General features: G+C 39.8%; 1 protein-coding gene across 2 annotated transcripts in view; it reads right to left on the bottom strand.

Moving 5' to 3' along the window:
* Positions 1-16,823, bottom strand: part of LOC126278416 (TRAF3-interacting protein 1) — a 272,794-nt gene that overhangs the window by 52,319 nt on the left and 203,652 nt on the right. For both annotated transcript variants that reach the window (XM_049978524.1, XM_049978525.1), the window contains one exon: positions 4,825-4,936. In XM_049978524.1, the coding sequence (XP_049834481.1) occupies positions 4,825-4,936 (112 nt within the window). The remainder of the gene's footprint in view (positions 1-4,824; positions 4,937-16,823) is intronic.

The following is a 16,823-nucleotide window of genomic DNA, read 5'->3' as shown; positions in this document are numbered from 1 at the left end:
GACCAGACTGAACGAGGCAGCACACTGGACTCCCATTTGGGAGGACAGTGGTTCAAACCCATGTCTGGCCATCCTGATGTAGGTTTTCTGTGATTTCCCTAAATTGCTTCAGGCAAATGCCAGGACGGTTTCTTTGAAACGGCATGACCAATTTCCTTCTCCATCCTTGCATAATTCGATGGGACCAATTACCTCAATGTTAGGTCCCCTCCCTCAATTCAACCAACCAACCAACCAACCAATATTGAACAGAAGGTGGCTGCTAAGACCCATGGGAAGGTGCAGAGATTATCATGCCTAGGCATGACAGGTGAAATTAGCAGCAGCACATCTCCTCTGGGATGGAGACCATGTTGGACATGCCTCCATTACACCAATGGGTTACAATGGAGGCAGCATTGGAGGCATAAAGGTTAAAAATCCGAAACCTACAGGATATCCAGAATCCCACATCAATAAGATGAATGTGATAAATATTGAAATTGTCAGAGAAATGCTGTCTGCCTATACAATAAGTTCCATCTGTTTCAACAAATCTTTCAGTGTAACAATTAGAAGTAGGGAGTAATGGAAGAATGAACCATGATGTTGTTCAGGACACATAGTCTGGTTTACTGATGGGTCAAAAACAGATGAGAACACACTCTCTCTAGGGAAACTGGCTCTGGTATTCCAGGCAGAGATATTCATCATCAGAGTGTGTGCAAAGAAGAATCTATGCATGTGTTACAAGAACTGCAGCAGAATGCCACAAATCCCTAGTGATGCTAGGGGAAGCCAACAGGATAAACCTGCTGTGAGACCCTGGAAACTCAGAAATTAGGGATAATAAGTTAGGAGACAACATAGAAAAAGAAGGTGGGGTGTTTTTATTTTGATCAGCTCAATAAAGTTTACAAAAAACAATTCCAGTTCATATTTCCTCTCACACTACTCTTTAGCAGTTCTGTCTGGCTTTACTAGACTGTCAGAGACAAATAACCACACAATAAACTTAATTTCAATGAGTGCAATGTGGAGGAGGGGTGTGAGGGGCGGGTGACGGGTGGGGGGTTGGGGGGTAGGGGGAATGGGTAGTTAAGGCTACTGCTGTTTTGTCTTCTTGATTACATGAACTCAGATCAAAATGTGTACAAGGGCCATTCCACCAGAGCCAAACCTCTGCAAAGAGGAGAGGGAAGCATATAGATGTTCCTGAAAAGATTCTGAGTCATCCTTCCAGTAGACAAAAGAAATGTATAATCCTGCTACTGTTTGGAGTATATAAACAGAAAATGTACAGTTAGTGGTTGTTGCCTACAGGAGAGCAGAAGATGGTCCGACCACCCATGCGAAGAGAAATACCATCGAACTTCTCAGAACACTTTCCAAGAAAGAATGGTGATTAGACTTCGGCATGAGCATATGCACCTCTGAAACTTTAACAATTACCAAATGTCCACAAAGAAGGGGTCTCATTTCATCTCATCATTAGCAACACCAGCACATATGAGAGCTACCAAACAGCCGCCAGTGATGTTCAGCTGTTTGGGTGGCAAATGCCATCGGCATGTATTGAATTTGGTGCATTTTGTCCAACAGCATCAGAACTTTGAACAAGGCCAGGAGGGCCTCATAGTGAGATCTAATGTCATTTTCCTGTTTACTGGGGAATACATAAGGAACTCTTCTAGTCTCAAGGGGGGAAGATCAGTTTGTGCTAACAAAAATCTTTGAATTTGTTTTCATGTCAATCTACTTCCTGCTTGATCTAAATTACCATGAAGAGTCCAGCATAGTGGAGATGGGCTGCCCACTGTCACCAGGGGTAGCTAACATGTTTATGACAGCATTTCAAGAAGTCTAGAGTCAAAGCAGTCTACAAACACTCATCACATTTTTATAATATGTAAATGAGACATTCATGATACGGGTACATTGACATCTACACATACAAGCATTTTGCAACATCTGAACTTGCTGCAGCAAAACATCAGGTTCATGAAGGAGATGAAGAAAACAATCAACTTCTATTACTGGATGTTCCAACTAAGAGAACACTGGATGCCGTGCTAGCACACAGTATTGACTGTAGCCAATGCATACCTCCAACTCGTGCCCCCTCACAATGAGCAAGCATACTCAGCACACTAGTGTGCAGGGCTTATCTCCAACCAAGAGTGTTTATCATTGGAGTTGACGCACATACAAACTGTTCTCAGGCCGAATGTTTAAAATCACTGCAGATTCACAATGTCATGAAACCAAAGGGTCGCGTGGTTAGAGGTGCCATGTCATGAACTGTGCGGCCTCTCCCACCGGAGGTTTGAGTCCTCCCTTGGGTATGGGTCTGCATTGAGAATACTAATGTCAAGTTCCCAAAACTGACAATACTTGCCATGATTATATTTATGTCCATACTCTGCAAACCACTGTGAAATCCATGGCTGAGGTTACTTTTCATTATACCACATATTTAGAAACTGTCAGTTTCATTCCTGGAGATACACAGTTGCTTACAAATAATAATGAAGTCATCAATAGCAAATTTGCTATCCAAATATATCTTTTTGTAGTTGAACGGCATCTCATAAAGCTCACAGTAGTGTGAGACATAAATGAGAACTGATGTATAGTAAATTGCCTGACAATTTAAACGCAGCTCAGAAAGGATTGAGAAAAGAGACTAAAAACTGCAAAATATTAAATGGAAGCCCAATTAGTCTAACTAGTATAGGACAGTCTGTAAGTCATTATACTTTCACTAATAAAAGATTATTAGTAATCAGTAAACACAATTTCCCTTGTGGATATTTCCATTTTTATATTTTGTGTGATTTAACACCAATGTATGAAATTAGGAAGTCATCAAAGTATTCACATACATAGCTTCTTTACCTATTCCATTCATGAAATACAACTTTTCATCCCCTACGTTGGCATGTGGATGCACACAGAACCACTTTATGGGACAAATAAATAAATAATGCATTTTACTATTCAGTCCCTTATTTGAAATATGTCAGCGATGTACCAAATGTTCAAAAGGCTGTAATAAACTTTTCTTTTGTCTTTGATGTTTGGCTCTTTATGACTGTGCACATTCAATGTCATTCAGATATTTCCATAACTGTGTGCCAGGTAGTTGCTGTTATCTGGAGGGGACGGCATTTTCACTGACTTCCCAATAAATCTATTTTGTGTGGGTCCTACACACTTAATATTCTGGAATGACTAATACCGTATTTTCCCAGTACTGTACCAATGAATGGATGTCTGAGCCTACATAATCATTCCCTCTCTTACAACCACACACATTGTTACACCAAGGCATTTGTATGAGTTAGCTGATTCCTACTGTGCCATGATGATATTGTACTAAAAGGATAATGTGTTTTTGCATTCTTTCTTCCCTCTACACTGTTTTGTGTGTGTAATCTAGTTCAAAAAAGGATGTGTCCAATAGCAAAGGTTTTAATTTTCTTTTGTGCTGTTGATGACTCAATGCTTCTATTATTCAGTGAGCTGTTTTATTTACTCCTTGTGTTGTAATAAAAGTAATAGAAAATTATTAAATACATATACATATGAAAAACATTTAAAAGGATAATACAATTGCATTATTAGAAATGTTCTGTGTGTGCAGGACATTTTAGGCTATCGGACAACATCTCTTACATTTCAATTGCAGATGCAGGCAGCGGACTTCAATTACACTCGTGTGTGTCATAAATAAGAAAATTCTCCTTACTTGGTTTCATTTCACTTGCATAAAAAAATACTTTCCTCCTTACTTGGTTTCACTTCACTTTAATAAAAAATGCTTAATACTGGTATCAATTTTTTTTGTAATTTCGAAACATGTATGATACAAAACACTCGTAGACTGTCATATTCCAAACGGCACTTCTTAACAAACCTACCACACACAAGAGAGTGTGAGTAACAAAATCATGTACAAAAAAGTGAATGATGGTTTTTTCATCTGTCTGTGCCTTACCACGCATTCATAATTAACGTCTTTGCCAATGCTTATGGTCGATCGGCGTTTCATTTTTTGTTTCTAATTAATTTTAACTTTACGATATCCTGGGGGTCTTTCATCATGTACCTACACATCATACATTACTCACATTTTCCAGAACTTTCCATACCATGTTATGTTAATACAAGTGTGCAGTGTGATTTTAAACAACTCTGTTAAGTTTTTTTATTCTCTGTTGGTTTGGGAATAAACTACTGAGGAAACTGACCAGTACTAACTGAATGCTTAAATCAGCTATTCAACATTAAGTGCAACATCAACATTTGTTTAGAGTAATCCTGAAGGAAGGTATCTTCATCTAATATTTCAGGATAAACAGGGACTGTAGTCCATCTGCACTCTTAAAAATAATAAAGGAGCATCAAATGATGCAACTGCAGATTACATTTAGAAATAAGAAGGACTATGAATGACTGGTGGAAAATACCAAACCACGATTAGTATTAGAAAACAGAGACACATAAGAATACAATACACAAAAATTATGACATAATGAATCTACGGAAGCTATACAAGCACTTGTATCCCAGCAACAATTACTGCAATATTTTCAAAGTCTTTCCAGTCTCAATCAAAGGACTGTTCTAGCCACCAGAGAGAGGATTGTACGAGAGTATTTAGTAATGAATGAGCAAATAGTGAGTAAATCTGTAACTCAAGTCACATAAGTGTACACAGTCAATAAGGTTGTAGTAGTTAACATAAATTAAATGAGAAATAGAATTGTGCAGACAGATATATGTTCTTTGACATCTTAACAGATTTTGATTTGAATCATAAAACTTTATTTTACTATTTACCAATATTTCAATTGCTGGTTGATCCTGGGACTCAACAATGTAATTCTCATTTTCATCTTGCTCTGCCATCTGATCACCTTCTGTTATGATGTTCACTTTGGCAACAACTGATCTAAAACCAAAAAGAAAAAAGTGACACAATGAAGTAAGGCTTGCAGAAGTGTCTTTTAGTTGCTGTGCAAAATACTTTATTTATACATTGCCTTTTCGTTCAGGTTTTTTTTTTTGACTAAAAATGTGTATCAGAATTACTGGTCACTTCATCTGCCTCGTGCTTGGAAGGTACACATTGATTACTTAGCAAATAAACTGAAAAACTTAGTATTTGCAATGTGTATTTTGCCAGGTGCCACAAACATGGATACTAGAAAGATAGTTTATCACTGCTACTTTGAGTCAGTTATTCGTTACAGCATAATCTTCTGGGAAAATTCAGCAAATGTCGCTAGGCTCCTAGTATTACAAAAGAAAGTAATTAGAAACGTGTGTTGAAAAAAAAAAAAAAAAAAGGACAGAAACTGGGTTGAAACAATGTGGAAATGAAAATATGAGGACATTCATGCGAATAGATAGAAACTATCCATTCGCATGAATGGACACAGGCAGACAGTGTTTGTTGGTAATGAGGATCACCCTGTGGCTAAACATGCCTTAGTGCATGGCCAGCACATCTTGGCACAGTGTTATACCGTCCGGGTTATCCGGATACTTCCCACCAACACCAACCTATCCGAACTCCGGAGATGGGAACATGCCCTTCAATATATCCTCTCTTCTCGTTATCCACCAGGCCTCAATCTCCGCTAATTTCAAGTTGCCGCCACTCATATCTCACCTGTCATTCAACATCATCTTTGACTCTGCACTTCCGCCTCAACTGACATATCTGCCCAAACTCTTTGCCTTTAAATATGTCTTCTTGTGTCTGTATATGTATGGATGGATATTTGTGTGTGTGTGTGCACAAGTATATACCTATCCTTTTTTCCCCCTAAGGTAAGTCTTTCTGCTCCCAGGATTGGAATGACTCCTTACCCTCTCCCTTAAAACACACATCCTTTCATCTTTCCTTCTCCTTCCTCTTTCCTGACGAAGCAACCGCCGGTTGCAAAAACTCGAAATTTTGTGTGTGTGTTTTTATTGTGCCTGTCTACCGGCGCTTTCCCACTTGGTAAGTCTTGGAATCTTTGTTTTTAATATAAATATGGAAAAAGATAGACACAGCTCCCATCTAAATAGAGATAAACATTGTAATAACAAATATTTTAAAAATAGTAAATACAAAAACAAAAGTCAAGTGTGAAGCTTCAAAGATCATTCTCCTCACAGACAAGAACTATACATTATAAGGAAAAGCTTGTGTGGAATCCATTGACAATGAACTATTACCACTACAAGATCAATTACATAATGTTGCATCTACAGAAGGAAACACCCCAAATGCTACCAGTTCCCAAGGGAGCACAGCAGTAGCTGCAAAACCAAAACCTGAAGTATTTGAAACAATATCTCTATCAACAACAACAACAACAACAACAACAACAGAAACATTTGCAACAAAAACATTAGCAGTAGCACCAACCGTAACAGAAAGCATCTCACCACAGCCCAGATAATGACCCACGAAATGCTGAAAACATGTCCTTTTTAAGGATTTTAGGCACCTTGCCAGAACACAGGAAGGAACACAACATCACAAAATGTAAACACAACTGCAACCAGTTCCCATCCTAATCATCTGCAGATTTTAACGCTAAACATTCAGTGCCTTAAAAATAAATCATTAGAATGTGACATAGTAGTGAACATTGAGTGCATGTGCATTATGGAACATAGGTGAAGGAGTTTACAACTACACAGCACTAACATTAATCTATACAGGGTGTTACAAAAAGGTATGGCCAAACTTTCAGGAAACATTCCTCACACGCAAAGAAAGAAAATACGTTATGTGGACATGTGTCCAGAAAAGCTTACATCCCATGTTAGAGCTCATTTTATTACTTCTCTTCAAATCACATTAATCATAGAATGGAAACTCACAGCAACAGAACGTACCAGTGTGATTTCACTTCGTTACAGGAAATGTTAAAAATGTCCTCCGTTAGCGAGGGTACATGTATCCATCCTCCATCGCATGGAATCCCTGATGCGCTCATGCAGCCCTGGAGAATGGCGTATTGTATCACAGCTGTCCACAATACGAGCATGAAAAGTATCTACATTTGGTACCAGGGTTGTGTAGACAAGAGCTTTCAAATGCCCCCAGAAATTAAAGTCAAGAGGGTTGAGGTCAGGAGAGCGTGGAGACCATGGAATTGGTCCACCTTTACCAATCTATCGGTCACCGAATCTGTTGTTGAGAAGCGTACAAGCACTTTGACTGAAATGTGCAGGAGCTCCATCGTGCATGAACCACATGTTGTGTCGTACTTGTAAATGCACATGTTCTAGCAGCACAGGTAAAGTATCCCATATAAAATCATGGTAACATGCTCCATTGAGCGTAGGTGGAAGAACATGGGGCACAATCAAGACATCACCAACAATGTCTACCCAAACGTTCACAGAAAATCTGTGTTGATGACGTGATGCACAATTGCATGCAGATTCTCATCAGCCCACACATGTTGATTGTGAAAATTTACAATTTGATCATGTTGGAATGAAGCCTCATCCGTAAAGAGAACATTTGCACTGAAATGAGGATTGACACATTGTCGGATGAACCATTCGCAGAAGTGTACCCGTGGAGGCCAATCAGCTGCTGATAGTGCCTGCATAAGCTGTACACAGTACGGGAACAACTGGTTCTCCCATAGCACTCTCCATACAGTGATGTGGTCAACATTACCTTGTACAGCAGCAACATCTCTGATGCTAACATTAGGGTTATCATCAACTGCACGAAGAATTGCCTCGTCCATTGCAGGTGTCCTCATCGTTCTAGGTCTTCCCCAGTCGCGAGTAATAGGCTGGAATGTTCCGTGCTCCCTAAGATGCCGCTCAATTTCTTCAAACATCTTCCTCTCAGGACACCTTTGTTCTGGAAATCTGTCTCGATACAAACGTACCGCGCCATGGCTATTGCCCTGTGCTAATCCATACATCAAATGGGCATCTGCCAGCTCCCCATTTGTAAACATTGCACTGACTGCAAAACCATGTTCGTGATGAACACTAACCTGTGGATGCTACATACTGATGTGCTTGATGCTAGTACTGTAGAGCAATGAGTCGCATGTCAACACAAGCACTGAAGTCAACATTATCTTCCTTAAATTGTGTCAACTGGCGGTGAATTGAGGAAGTACAGTACATACTGACGAAACTAAAATGAGCTCTAACATGGAAATTAATTGTTCCAGACACATGTCCACATAACATCTTTTCTTTATTTGTGTGTGAGGAATGTTTCCTGAAAGTTAGGCCATACCTTTTTGTAACACCCTGTATAAGATGGCATGTCAATGCTGTAGAAAAAATGCCAAAAATGGAGGTGTATATACATCTTTACCAAATCAAGTACTGGGTATAAAAGAAGGTGTGAAGCTAAATGATTAAGTGTGGAAAATCATTTTGAAGCAGCAGCTGTACAGTTGTATGGAGTGCAGAGAAAAGTCAATGTCATAGCAATATACAGACAACCTACTGGTGATACAGACATTCTCATAAATCAATTAGAAATATTGCTTGACATTATATTTACTAGAAGAGCCACTGTGATTGTTTGTAACAACTTCAATGTGTTGTTGTTGTTGTGGTCTTCAGTCCTGAGACTGGTTTGATGCAGCTCTCCATGCTACTCTATCCTGTGCAAGATTCTTCATATCCCAGTACCTACTGCAACCTACATCCTTCTGAATCTGCTTGGTGTATTCATCTCTTGGTCTCCCTCTACGATTTTTACCCTCCACGCTGCCCTCCAATACTAAACTGGCGATCCCTTGATGCCTCAGAACATGTCCTACCAACCGATCCCTTCTTCTAGTCAAGTTGTGCCACAAACTTCTCTTCTCCCCAATCCTATTCAATACTTCCTCATTAGTTATGTGATCTACCCATCTAATCTTCAGCATTCTTCTGTAGCACCACATTTCGAAAGCTTCTATTCTCTTCTTGTCCAAACTATTTATCATCCATGATTCACTTCCATACATGGCTACACTCCATACAAATACTTTCAGAAATAACTTCCTGATACATAAATCTATACTCGATGTTAACAAACTTCTCTTCTTCAGAAACGCTTTTCTTGCCATTGCCAGTCTACATTTTATATCCTCACTACTTCGACCATCATCAGTTATTTTGCTCCCCAAATAGCAAAACTCCTTTACTACTTTAAGTGTCTCACTTCCTAGTCCAATTCCCTCAGCATCACCCGATTTAATTCGACTACGTTCCATTATCCTCGTTTTGCTTTTGTTGATGTTCATCTTATATCCTCCTTTCAAGACACTGTCCATTCTATTCAACTGCCCTTCCAAGTCCTTTGCTGTCTGACAGAATTACAATGTCATCGGCGAACCTCAACATTTTTATTTCTTCTCCATGGATTTTAATACCTACTCCGAATTTTTCTTTTGTTTCCTTTACTGCTTGCTCAATATACAGATTGAATAACATCGGTGAGAGGCTACAACCCTGTCTCACTCCCTTCCCAACAACTGCTTCCCTTTCATACCCCTCGACTCTTATAACTGCCATCTGGTTTCTGTACAAATTGCAAATTGCCTTTCGCTCCCTGTATTTTACCCCTGCCACCTTTAGAATTTGAAAGAGAGTATTCCAATCAACATTGTCAAAAGCTTTCTCTAGGTCTACAAATGCTAGAAACGTAGGTTTGCCTTTCCTTAATCTTTCTTCTAAGATAAGTCGTAAGGTCAGTATTGCCTCACATGTTCCAGTATTTCTACGGAATCCAAAATGATCTTCCCCAAGGTCAGCTTCTAATAGTTTTTCCATTTGTCTGTAAAGAATTTGTGTTAGTATTTTGCAGCTGTGGCTTATTAAACTGATTGTTCGGTAATTTTCACATCTATCAACACCTGCTTTCTTTGGGATTGGAATTATTATATTCTTCTTGAAGTCTGAGGGTATTTCGCCTGTTTCATACATCTTGCTCACCAGATGGTAGAGGGGGCCTTGTTTCAACTCAAGTCTTTCAGTGCCCTGTCAAACTCTTCACGCAGTATCGTATCTTCCATTTCATCTTCATCTACATCCTCTTACAATTCCATAATATTGTCCTCAAGTACATCGCCCTTGTATAGACCCTCTATATACTCCTTCCACCTTTCTGCTTTCCCTTCTTTGCTTAGAACTTGGTTTCCATCTGAGCTCTTGATGTTCATACAAGTGGATCTCTTCTCTCCAAAGGTCTCTTTAATTTTCCTGTAGGCAGTATCTATCTTACCCCTAGTGAGATAAGCCTCTACATCCTTACATTTGTCCTCTAGTCATCCCTGCTTAGCCATTTTGCACTTCCTGTCGATCTCATTTTTGAGACATTTGTATTCCTTTTTGCCTGCTTCATTTACTGCATTTTTATATTTTCTCCTTTCATCAGTTAAATTCAATATTTCTTCTGTTACCCACGGATTTCTACTAGCCCTGGTCTTTTTACCTACTTTATCTTCTGCTGCCTTCACTACTTCATCCCTCAGAGCTACCCATTCTTCTTCTACTGTATTTCTTTCCCCCATTCCGGTCAATTGTTCCCTTATGCTCTCCCTGAAACTCTGTACAGCCTCTGGTTCTTTCAGCTTATCCAGGTCCCATCTCCTTAAATTCCCACCTTTTTGCAGTTTCTTCAGTTTTAATCTACAGGTCATAACAAATATATTGTGATCAGAGTCCACATCTGCTCCTGGAAATGTCTTACAATTTAAAACCTGGTTCCTAAATCATTGTCTTACCATCATATAATCTATCTGATACCTTTTAGTATCTCCAGGGTTCTTCCATGTATACAACCTTCTTTCATGATTCTTAAAGCAAGTGTTAGCTATGATTAAGTTGTGCTCTGTGCAAAATTCTACCAAGCGGCTTCCTCTTTCATTTCTTAGCCCCAATCCATATCCACCTACTACGTTTCTTTCTCTCCCTTTTCCTACACTAGAATTCCAGTCACCCATGACTATTAAATTTTCACCTCCCTTCACTACATGAATAATTTCTTTTATTTCATCATACATTTCTTCAATTTCTTCATCCATCAGCAGAGCTAGTTGGCATATAAATTTTTACTACTGTAGTAGGCAGGGGCTTCATATCTATCTTGGCCACAATAATGCATTCACTATGCTGTTTGTAGTAGCTTACCCGCACTCCTATTTTTTTATTCATTATTAAACCTACTCCTGCATTACCCCTGTTTGATTTTGTGCTTATAACCCTGTGGGCACCTGACCAAAAGTCTTGTTCCTCCTACCACCGAACTTCACTAACTTTAACCTATCCTTTTCCCTTTTTAAATTTTCTAACCCACCTGCCCGATTAAGGGATCTGACATTCCGCGCTCCGATCCGTAGAACACCAGTTTTCTGTCTCCTGATAACGACATCCTCTTGAGTAGTCCCCGCCCGGAGATCCGAATGGGGGACTATTTTACCTCTGGGATATTTTACCCAAGAGGACGCCATCATCATTTAATCATACAGTAAAGCTGCATGCCCTCGGGAAAAATGACGGCCGTAGTTTCCCCTTGCTTTCAGCTGTTTGAAGTACCAGCACAGCAAGGCCGTTTTGGTATTGTTAAAAGGCCAGATCAGTCAATCATCCAGACTGTTGCCCTTGCAACTACTGAACAGACTGCTGCCCCTCTTCAGGAACCACACATTTGTCTGGCCTCTGAACAGATACCCCTCCGTTGTGGTTGCACCTACGGTACAGCTATCTGTATCACAGACACACGCAAGCCTCCCCAACAACGGCAAGGTCCATGGTTCATGGGGGTTGGAACTTCAATATAAGGTGTATGAATGAAAGAAGTCAAAAGATCAGTTCTTAAACCTATTATGTAATTTCAACCTATTTACATACACACATTTACCAACAGAATAACATATAATACAAACAGTCTTACAGACAATATATCTTCAAATGTAGGATCTACAGAAGTAGTAGTAACAAATACTGATTTGGGATTATCAGACCACAGTGCTCTTGCCCTCAAAATTTCTTCAGTGCCACTGAAAGAAAAAAAAACATACTTAATGTGTCAAATAAATTTTCTACACAAAATTAAGTAAAATTTATAAATATCCTACTAAGGGGTTCCAAGCAGAAATATTGTCTCTACCTCTTGAAAGAAAGTCAACATTGTCAAAAGCTTTCTGTAAGTCTACAAATGCTATAAATGTAGGTTGGCCTTTCCTTAAACTTTCTTCTAGGATAAATTGTGGGGCCAGCACCTGCTTTCTTTAAAATTGGATTTATTAGACTCTTTTCGAAGTTCAATGCTACATTGCCTGCCTCATATATATTGCACACCAGATGGAATAGTTTTGTCATGGCTGGCTCTCCCAAGCCTATCAGTAGTTCTGACAGAAAGTCATCTATTCCTGGGACCTTGCTTTGATTTAAGTCTTTCACTGTTCAGTCGCGTTCTTTTCTCAGTATCAGATATTTGTTCAGCTGCATCTCTTTTCTGAGAAGGCCTCTTAAATTTTCCTGTAGGCAGTATCTGTCTTTCTTTGAGGGATATATTCTTATAAATCCTTACACTGTCCTTCAGCCATTCCTGCTTAGCCATTTTTCACTTCCTATCAATCTCGTTTTTTAGACATTTTTATTCCATTTCACTTACTTCATTTGCTGCATTTTTAGACTCATTTCATCAATCAAATCCTGTATTACTTGTTTTATCAAAGAATTTCCACTACACCATGTCTTTTTACCTATTTGATCACCTGCTGTATTCACTTTCTCATCTCTCAAAGCTCCCCGTTCATCTTCTATTGTATTCCTTTCTACTGTATTTCTAATACTCCCTCTGAAACTCTCCACAACCTCTGATTCTTTCAGTTTATCCAGGTCCTATCTCCTTAAATTCTTACTTTTTTGCAATTTCTTCAGTTTTAATCTACAGTTCATAACCAACAAATTGTGCTCAGAGTCCACATGTCCCTCTGGAAATGTCAGACAATTTAAAATCTGGTTCCAAAATCTCTACCTTAACATTACACACTGAAGTGCCAAAAAAACTGGTGTAGGCATGCGTATTCGAATACAAACACATGTGAACAGGCAGAATACAACACTGCAGTCAACATCGCCTGTGTAAGACAACAAGTGTCTGGCACAGTTGTTAGATTGGTTACTGTTGCTACAATGGCAAGTTATCAAGATTTAAGTGAGTCTGAACGTGGTGTTATAGTCGGTGCATGAGTAATAGGACATAGCATCTTCGAGGTAGCAATGAAGTGGGGATTTTCCCGTACAACCACTTCACGAGTGTAGCGTGAATATCAGGAATACAGTAAAATATCAAATCTATTACATTGCTGCAGCTAAAAAAAGATCCTGCAAGAACAGGACCAATGACGACTGAAGAGAATCGTTCAACATGACAGAAGTGTAACCTTTCCACAAATTACTGCACATTTCAATGCTGGGTCATCAGCAAGTGTCAACCTGTGAACTATCCAACAAAACATCATGGATATGGGCTTTCAGAGTCAACGGACCACTCATATACCCTTGATGACTGTGTAACACAAAGTGTTATACCTCGTGTGCAGCCGTTAGCACCAACATTGGACTGTTGATGACTAGAAACGTGTTGCCTGTTTGGATCAGTCTCTTTTCAAATTGTATTGAGCAGATGGACGTGACAGGTATGGAGACAACCTCATGAAACCATGGACCCTGCATGTCAGCAGGGGACTGTTCAAGCTGGTGGAGGCTCTATAATGGTGTGGGTTGTGTGAGGCTGGAGTGATATGGAACCCCTGCTACGTCTAGATATGACTAACAGGTATGTAACATCCTGTCTGATCACCTGCATCCTTTCATGTCCACTGTGCATTTCGATGGAATTGGGAAATTCCAGCAGGATAATGTGACATCTTAGTTGTCCAGAATTTCTACAGAGTGGCTCCAGTAACACTCTTCTGAGTTTAAGCACTTCAGGTGGTCACCAAACTCCTCATATATGAACATTATAGAGTATATCTGAGATGCCTTGCAATGTGCTGTTAAGAAAAGACCTCCACCCCCTCATACTCTTACAGATTTATGGACAGCACTGCAAGATTCATTATGTCATTTCCCTCCAGCACTACCTCAGACATTAGTCAAGTCCATTCCACATCATGTTATCGCACTTCTACGTGCTTGCAGGGGCTCTACATGATATTATGCAGGTGTACCAGTTTCTTTGGCTCTTCAATGTATAATCAATCTGAAACTTGATGGTGTCTCCAGGTCTCTTCCATGAGTACAGCTTTCTTTCATGAGTCTTAAACCAAGTGGTAGAGATGATTAAATTATGCTTTGTGCATAATTCTACGAGGCAGCTTTCTCTTTCATACCTTTTCCAGGTCCATATTCATCTACTATTTTTCCTGTTCTTCCTTTTCTTACTACTGAATTCTAGTCATACATCGCTATTAAAATTTCATCTCTCTTAACTACCTGAATAATTTTTTTCATCTCATCATAAATTTTTTCTACCTCTTCATCACCTGTGGAACAAGTTGGCATAAAAACTTGTACTGCTGTGGTGGTTGTAGGTTTCATGTCTATCTTGGCTACAATATGCATTCACTGCACTACTCATAGAAGCTTACTCATATTCCTACTCTCTCATTCATTATTAAACCTATTCCTGCATTATCCCTCTTTCATTTTGTATATATATAAGCCTGCATTTACCTAGCCAGAAGTTCTGTTCCACCTGTCACCAAACTTCACCCATACCCATTATATCTAACTTGAAGTGATCCATTTCCACTTTCTAAATTTTCTAACCTAAATGCTCGATTAAGGGACCTAACAGCCCATGCTCTGATCCATATAATGCCAGTTCAGTTTTGTTTTGTTTCTCCTGATGATGACATCCTCGTAAGTAGTTCCTGCTCGGAGATCCAAGTGGGGGACCAGTTTACATGCAAAATATTTTACCCAAAAGGCTGCCATCATATTTAAACAAACAGTAGGGCTTCATTCCCTTGGGAAAAATTACAGCTGTACTTTCCCCTAGCTTTCAGTTGTTCACAGTACCAGTACAACCATACCATTTTGGTTGATGCTACAAGGCCAGATCAGTCAATCATCCAGACTGTTGACCCTGCAACTACCCCAAAGGCTGCTGTCTCTCCTTGGGAACAAAATGTTTGCTTGTCTCTAAGAGATACAAATGAGGCATATAACACAACAACGGAGAAACCAGTATGGAATGTAACAATATTATGAAAATAATAGTTGATACGCACTATATGGTGGAGATGCTGACTTACAGATAGTCACAACAAAAAAGACTGTCAGAAAACAAAATTCTGGCCAACAAGGCCTTCATCAGAGATAGAACACACACACACACACACACACACACACACACACACACACACACACTCTCTCTCTCTCTCTCTCTCTCTCTCTCTCTCTCTCTCTCTCTCTCTCTCTCTCTGTGGTCTCGAGTGTGTGTGTGTGTGTGTGTGTGTGTGTGTGTGTGTGTGTGTGTGTTTTCCATCTCCAATGAAGGCCTTGTTGGCAACAAGCTCATTTACTGACAGTCTTTTTTGTTGTGCCTATCTGCGATTCAGCATATCCGCTACATGGTGAGTAGCAACTATTCTTTTCATGATGCATGTAACTCATTTCCTCCAGTTTTCGTGGGATATGTTGAAATTTGCTTTCCAAAGAAGCTGTCAAGAATGAGGTCACATGGTAATATGATGTTCTAGGATCTCAGCTGGCTTCAAAACTTCTTGTGGACCTTTAAAGAGACTTATTTCTAAAATGAAAACATCCACATACCCACAGTGTTGTAACTCTGTAGAGTGAGTGTGGATAATCAAATGGCGTGCATCTCTATGACTGCCATAAAATGCTCGCCTCACATTGGCACAGATGGCACAGCAAGTGCTGCACCGTGTGCACAACAGTCTTACACAGCCCAACTTGCTTAGCCCTCAGCCAAATTAATGTTTACCATGATGATTGCAAGCTGACCTGTTGCCCTGTGCTTTATTAATAAGAGCTGTTGTACACATTTCTATATTATTCAGTGTCTTAGTGTATTGCTTCTTCTGAAAGTGGAATAAAGTTTGGTTGGTGGGAATTCTGATATTGTGTTTGTACAATGTTACAGCATTTTTGTCACAAGTGCAGTATTCTACTCGACGTGTTTTATTTTGAAGTTCACTATGGCCGATTTGTCAGTGGAAGAATTTCTTCAGTCTCTCACTGAGGAGCAGTGAGCTCTCACTAACCCGCAGTGGGCCCTGGACGTGGCACTACACAATTTTGCTGTGTTCTTTACACGCCAAGGTAGCCCACCCGGCTAGCCGCAGTGTCTAATGTGCCACTTCCCAAGTGGGAAGGCGTGCCGGTTCCTGGCAATTGCTGCACAAACACTGTCTTCACGTACACATAAACCATCATAATGTTTGGGGTTACACTCATCTGGTGCAAGAGGTCCCTGCCAGAGGGGGCGTGGACTGCTGTGGCCTGTTGTGGGGTTATGAACCACTGAGGGCTATGGCAGGATGAAGCCTCTCCGTCGCTTCTAGCTCTCTGCCTAAATACACACACACACACACACACACACACACACACACACACCATGGTTCACCACTGCATATGCAACCCCACCATTTCCTCTGTATGATGATTCTGCAGAAGTTGGGATGCACATTAGAATCCCTTTGGCAATATTTTCAAGCTTTTGGAGTTGCTGATCTTAACATTCATAAGGCTTTCCTTCTGTCATAGATTTCTTATCATGTTTATGACCTTTGTATCAGCTAACTCCTCTTCAGGAATCTGCC

The sequence above is a fragment of the Schistocerca gregaria genome, chromosome 6 (assembly GCF_023897955.1).
Source record: "Schistocerca gregaria isolate iqSchGreg1 chromosome 6, iqSchGreg1.2, whole genome shotgun sequence".
NCBI lineage: Eukaryota > Metazoa > Arthropoda > Insecta > Orthoptera > Acrididae > Schistocerca > Schistocerca gregaria.
Note: the sequence above shows the minus strand (reverse complement) of the source record. Positions and strands in the feature narration are given on the sequence as shown.